This window comes from Aulonocara sp. 'chitande type north' Nkhata Bay, linkage group LG8 (genome assembly GCF_057382095.1).
Source record: "Aulonocara sp. 'chitande type north' Nkhata Bay isolate Kocher_YH1m ecotype deep benthic linkage group LG8, A_spYH_male_GT1.1, whole genome shotgun sequence".
Classification (NCBI taxonomy): domain Eukaryota; kingdom Metazoa; phylum Chordata; class Actinopteri; order Cichliformes; family Cichlidae; genus Aulonocara; species Aulonocara sp. 'chitande type north' Nkhata Bay.
The window spans coordinates 21,165,857-21,172,355 of NC_141351.1; the positions used below are offsets into that span (position 1 = coordinate 21,165,857).

Genomic DNA, 6,499 nt, shown 5'->3' on the forward strand with positions numbered 1-6,499 from the left:
ATGATGAGCAGGATTCTCTTTGCTTGCCTGTTTCTCGGTCTGGTCACTGCAGGCTCCTCGCTGAGCTGCAAATGGATGGATCAAAAAATTCAGACAGCACAACGAAGAAACTCTGAATCTACTTGATACCATGGTGAGTGCGCTCTTTTTAAGAAAACTGTAACAACATTTAGTGGTTTGAACTTGATGTTTGATTATTTTAACACACAAGCTGTGTGTTTCTGGTTGTTATACAGGTTTATAACTCCACCAACACCACTGAAGATGCTGAAGGGGAGGTCACTCTGGCTTTCCCTAATCATCTGTACCGCCAAGCGTCCAAAGCATCAGTAAGTTAATCTTAGCGTTTATTTATAAACTAATTATCTCTTAGTTCACAATGAGAGCACAGAACAATATCTCCTTATACATAAAACAGTCCAAATGGGCCACATGGCGCATATTTCTATGTGTTTTTCTTTAAACGTTAGCCCATAGTATCAATAATCTACAATGTTATGTAAATATTATATTGGTAATTTATGTGAGCCAAACAATATATTTCTGGCTACTGAATGTCTCTCTAATAGAGGAGGGAATTATGGTAATCTATTCTTCTTCTTCCAGGCTGAGGATAAACTGGCTTTCACAGTTCAGATTCTGGAGGAGGTGGCTGCCCTGTTTGAGGAGGATCACAGCTCTGCATCATGGGAGGACAGCACAGTGAGGAACTTGCTCAATATTGTCAGCAAACAGGCTGAAGAGCTTCACTCCTGTGTAAGTTCACTTTCAGTTAGGTTTTTATTACATTCGAATATGATACTTTACATGACATGACATATTCTTAATTGTCATTTTGCTTGTAATTAAATTAGATTGGGAGCCACAGTCACAAGAAGAAGAACTCACAGCTGTATTTCAGGACAAAAATGTATTTCAAAAGACTTTCAGATGATGTCCTAAAGAAAAAGGTAGGTCTTTATTATTTTTTAAAAACCAATTCTTTAATTAAACACCTCTGGCATATTTTACTAATGTTAATGTTGTTGTGTCTGTAGGATCACAGCGCTGAAGCCTGGGAGGTGATCAGGAAGGAAACCAAAGCCCATCTAATGAGAGCAGAACAGCTGGCTTCATCTCTGCACACTGCCAACTAAAATCTGTCTGTTACATGAAAATGTATTCATTTATCTGCTTGCCTGTTACTTTTTGTATTTATTTATTTATCTATCTATTGACTTCTATTTATCGGTTGACTGCATCAGTATTTTCAGTGCTTACAAACTAAATCTAATATTTTCTATAACTTTTTTTGTCTTGACGTAATAAAAAGAACACTTATTGCAAATGGATATTGTCAATCTTTTGATTCATAGGAAACAAAATAAGAAACAGAAAAATAAGAAATTTAAACTTGTTTGTAATTATTACAAATAAGCGGTTTGGTCAGTTCAGTAAGGTTCAGTAAACAGGAGCATGAAAGTCTTACCTTTAGTCTGGAGCAGTTTATTTGTAGCTATAAATGCTTCACACTGGTTTAAGTCTTCTCTAACTGACTGATCTGTTTCTATTAACACTGATGGTCATTTTGCGTTGTTAGCCCCTCACACCTGTAGTGTTCAGATTTACCTCTTGGTTATATTTTAATGAATTTTATGATGATGATCAGTAGATAATGAAAGCTGACAATTATTTGTCTGTCATTTCTTTACAAAGTTAATCTTATGTTAAATCTCAGGTCTCTCTGTCTCTCTACACTTTGCCATTTTAAATGAAAGTTTATTGATTAATCCTTCTCTCCTGCCAGAGGTGTCACAGACCTTGCTTCAATGCCTCCCTTATGTAATAGGCTCATCCTTATACAACATTCATCAATCCATCATGGAGCCTATGTCAGCTCTCATAAGGCTAAAGGAGGGACGTACTCTGAACAGGTCGCACAATGACACTCACAATACGACCAACTTTGAATCGCCTGTTGACTTAACCCATGTATACTTGTCTGTTCTGTGGGAAGATGCCACAAGAACAGAAAGAGCATCCAAACCCCACAACAATAAAGGACCCCTGTGACTACGGATTAAAACCTGTGACTGTGTCACTGCAGTCAACAAAACTAAACACATCACAGCACTGTTCTGTTTTATTTGAGTCTTCTGTTTAATTAGACATTTCAAATTTGTTCTTAAAGTTGTATCCTTCCCATTATGCCCTCGTTTAAATTGAACTATCGTGCTTTTCTTAGTTCTGCATTTATATATAAATTTACTATTGCAATGGTCGATGGCTTATTAAATATGTCCAAAGTTTCAGGTATTGTCAGAGTATGTACTTTGAAACAAACATGCATCTTAGGTTTTTCACCTGTCTTGGCTATATATGATGTCAGTGAGATGGGATATATTTAATATGGTCATTTCAGCAAGACAGATAGGAGATTTATGTAGAAGGCTGAGTATCCAATCAGAGGAAAGCTGGCTTCAAAAAGTGGAAAGGGCAAAAATGATTTGGTGCAAATAACATTTTCTTTTCTTCTTAAGAATCAAGAAATGTAAACAAAGCATAGTTTACTATACTCCAGGTCTACTGAGAACATAAACTCTGGTTCTTTAGAAAGACTCCAACAGCTGATATTTTTAAAATGAAACAAAACATTATAAGTAGTAGTAGTTATAATGACTTCTCCAAAAGATTCTTGGATTATACGTGCTTTGCTTTGAAACTTGCTTATCTTGTTTAATGATTTTTATTAATGTTTTCATTTGTAGTTTTCAGTAATCCATCACAGTGACACCACACAATGTCAGCAGCATAGTGTATGAAGAAATTTGAATCAGGTTTTTTTTCGTCCCCTTTAGCTAAATGTTGTGATATCTTATGATATCAATCTTATGATAAAGTGAGAGGGAAAAAATAGACTAATCTGTTTTTGTAATTTCTATGTTATACGTGCAGATCTGTCTTTGTGAACGATCAAAGAGATTTTTCTTTGGCTCGGCAGGTTTCTGATATTTGATTCTACCTATTAAAAAGCATCATCTGTGAAAATGCAACATCTGTTTACTTCGTTTTGCAGGAAAAAAACATGTCCACTTTCTTTTTTAAATGGGAAATATTTATTGATTTCAACATATAAAATGATACAGAAAATGTTCTGTTTAATTTAAAGTAAATTCACAAATAAATAAAGACATGCTGTTTAACACTTAGAAATATTCACTTATACAAGCAATGTAAAAATCAGTAAATAAATTAGTAGATAAATAAGTTAAAAAATGACTAAATTAATAAATCCTTCCTGTAACAGACAGATTTTAGTTGGCAGTGTGCAGAGATGAAGCCAGCTGTTCTGCTCTCATTAGATGGGCTTTGGCTTCTTTCCTGATCACCTCCCAGGCTTCAGCACTGTGACCCTACAGAAATACCAATATTAGTATTCTTATTGTTATTGAAACAAGTTATTATATCTATTTATCTTAAGGATGATCTAAACCCCAAATTAATGAGAATGATGTGATCTTACCATTTCCTTTAGGATATGATGTGAGAGTCTCTTAAAGTACATGTGCAGCTTTGTGGTTTTCTTCTTGTGACTGTGGCTCCCAATCTAATTTAATTACAAGCAAAATGACAATTAAGAATATGTCATGTCATATAAAGTATTTGAATGTAATAAAAACCTAACTGAAAGTGAACTTACACAGGAGCGAAGCTCTTCAGCCTGTTTGTTGACAATATTGAGAAAGTTCCTCACTGTGCTGTCCTCCCATGATGCAGCGCTGTGATCCTCCTCAAACAGGGCAGCCACCTCCTCCAGAATCTGAACTGTGAAAGCCAGTTTATCCTCAACCTAGCAGGAGAGTAATCAAATATAATTTACTCACAGGACTGTCTCTGAAAAGAAAATTACGTTTCTAAGTTAAAACTGAAGTTGGCTTACTTTAAAGAGTTGTCTGGGATATTACGGGATTAAATCAGAAAAACAGAGATTTACTTACTGATGATTTGGACACCTGGTGGTACAGGTGATTAGGGAAGGCCACGGTGACCTCCACTTCAGTGATGTTAGTGGAATTATTAGCCTGCATCACACACAGAAGCACATGGAGTGTTTCAGTAAACAGGCACTAAATTTACGCACATTTAAATTTTTTTTTAGCATAAATATTAAAAGACGTGCACTCACCATGGTATCAAGTAGATTCAGAGTCTCTTCGTTGTGCTGTTTGAATTTATGATCCATCCATCTGCAGCTCAACGAGGAGCCTGCAGTGACCAGACCGAGAAACAGGCAAGCAAAGAAAACCCTGCTGATCATTTTCCAAAAGGTATTAACTGCTCTTGTATGAAGCAAACTCAAATGTCTCCTGGTGTTCTGATGTAGACCAGTAACGCCGGATTTATAGCAGAAAAAACGGAAAAAGGAAAACACCTGTGGCTTTCATTACATCATGCAGGTAAGTGACACATTTCAGAATTTGTATTTATATTGTAATTTATACATTTCAAACATCCTAAACTATTAATAAAGATTCATTTACTTATAATTACTATTAATTTAGTTATAACGCCTACTGTTAAGAAATGCATTTTATTTATAATCACTGAAATGCTTTACCTTCTCTCTGTTTATATCGAGACCTAACATGTAACAAATCAAATTTTTAAACTTATTGTTGGATACTTGACTTACATATATTTAACACAAAATATATTAAGCATTTAAGCTCATTTATATTTTACTCTATTTATTTAATATTTACTCTGTTTATTTAATAATAAATTATTTCATTGACTTTTATGTAATGATTTTTTTCCCCAAGGAATTCTTTCCATACAGACACGATGTTTTCGGTAGTAATGCGGATTTTCTTCATTTTCGAATTATCTAATTAACTACCTAAACACGTAAAACTGTTAATTACGCAGTACGTGAAGCTGTAGATCTAATTGCACCATATCCACAGTGCCACAAAGTTCCTGTATAAAGAAACTGAAAGTGATTTCGTGACCCAGCGCCTGCGCTATGTCGCGCATTCTGAGTAATATTTAACCTTCTGGGAATTTAGAGTGAGAAGCAGGTAACCTGGAGAAGAGGATTCACCCTTACATTTTAATGTGGCAACCTGAGCAGATTTGAATCCTGATTTTTTTTTTAAATCACTGTTTAAACTATGAAGGAATGCGACTTTTTTTTAGATTTTTATTCTTCCAAGCCAAAACCCTATACGTCATCACTGCTTGGTGTTGTAATTGACTGTATCTAATTTTACAGAAATAATCTTTTTAGCTTTGTATTGGCAGCTAATTTCCCAATAATACATGTGAGAGTTTAAACAATTCAAATTATGCCATCATGCATGAGTTGTGTTTGTCTTCATGCTTTTTTAAGGTATTTGGTTACCTGTGTTCCTGCTTGAAGCCATTATAATGATGTAAAATAATCTTTATCAATGGTTTTTTTTTTTTTTAGCAAATTCTAAATATTTTTAGATCATTTTATTAAATCACTAGGGGACGTTCAGTTTACTTATATAAAGGCAATTTATACATTTTCAAAAATTCATAAACAGGATTTTCTTTGTTTGTCTGTTTCTCAGTCTCTTTACTGGGGCCTACATGAGCTCTCATAGAGCCACAGACAGGGTATAGGTAGCAAATCTATCACAGGGCAGACAACCATTAACACATGCATTCACAACTATAGCCAATAATTGGCAGTCAGCCTAAAGAATGCATTTCTTTGTGGAAGGAAACCTCAAGCATTGGAAGAACAGAAAAACCCAACACAGAAAGCCCCCAGCCTTTTTGCTGTGACTCAGTAACAATAACCACAACACCACCACGCTGCCCTTTTTAATTTGCTTCTCTTTTTTCATATTTAAATGCAAATTTCTGTCAGATAAAATCACTTCAATAAACCTGGATACAGAATGGTAGGTGTGTGGCAAGAAAAGCCCCCTGCTGCAGAGGGATGCAGGTTTAAAGACTTTCGTTTTGGAGCTTTTATAAACAGGTGCACACTTAAGTGCATCAAATGGACCTCGGAAAATTCTCCAAAAACAAGGCACTGAAGTGTCTTGTATCGCCTTGCAAACTTTAAATACAAAAATGAAATTATACAAATGTCTCTTTTAAGTCAAACTGCCTCTTTCTGTCATCTGTCCTGATATAAAAACAATTTTTATGCCATTTTTACCATCTCCGATCCATCCTGGCTACCTGCAGCAAGTCACATCAAGATGCAGAATACTGTCAGCTTCAAAACTGTCTGCATTTTTGATAAACCTGCATAGATTAGCTAAGCTGACAGAATTTAATCTTAACTTTAATTATTGTTGCCAGGCTGGAGTCACTTCCTTTTACCATTTGAGGGACTCACAGTCAAAAGTCTAAAATGCAGTTGCATGCACAAATAACAGTGGATGACCTTATTACATTATACAAACTAGAGGATTATATACAAAACAATAGAAAGACAACATTGGAGAGCAAAGTGCTTGGACGGAGTGCGAAGCAG

The 6,499-nt window shown here is 35.1% G+C and overlaps 1 protein-coding gene and 1 pseudogene across 1 annotated transcript; one reads left to right on the forward strand and one right to left on the reverse strand.

Annotated features, from left to right (window-relative positions):
- On the forward strand, positions 1 to 1,136 carry LOC147323711 (interferon a3-like; annotated as a pseudogene).
- Positions 1,137 to 3,293: 2,157 nt separating this feature from the next.
- On the reverse strand, positions 3,294 to 4,297 carry LOC147323712 (interferon a3-like). The gene is made up of 5 exons (XM_086304817.1): positions 4,166 to 4,297; positions 3,978 to 4,061; positions 3,680 to 3,829; positions 3,503 to 3,586; positions 3,294 to 3,392 (listed from the first exon to the last, which is right to left on the reverse strand). Exons 1-5 carry the CDS (start codon positions 4,295 to 4,297, stop codon positions 3,294 to 3,296), a joined length of 549 nt encoding a protein of 182 aa, XP_086160943.1.
- Between the last annotated feature and the right edge of the window lie 2,202 nt (positions 4,298 to 6,499).

Bases quoted from the DNA above. Each gene is read 5' to 3' on its own strand.
- LOC147323712 (XM_086304817.1), bottom strand. From the start codon at position 4,297: ATGATCAGCAGGGTTTTCTTTGCTTGCCTGTTTCTCGGTCTGGTCACT. The intron at 3,830-3,977 runs GTAAGTAAATCT...CTCTCCTGCTAG, and splicing joins ACCAGGTGTCCAAATCATCA to GTTGAGGATAAACTGGCTTT. The intron at 3,587-3,679 runs GTAAGTTCACTT...TAATTAAATTAG, and splicing joins CTGAAGAGCTTCGCTCCTGT to ATTGGGAGCCACAGTCACAA.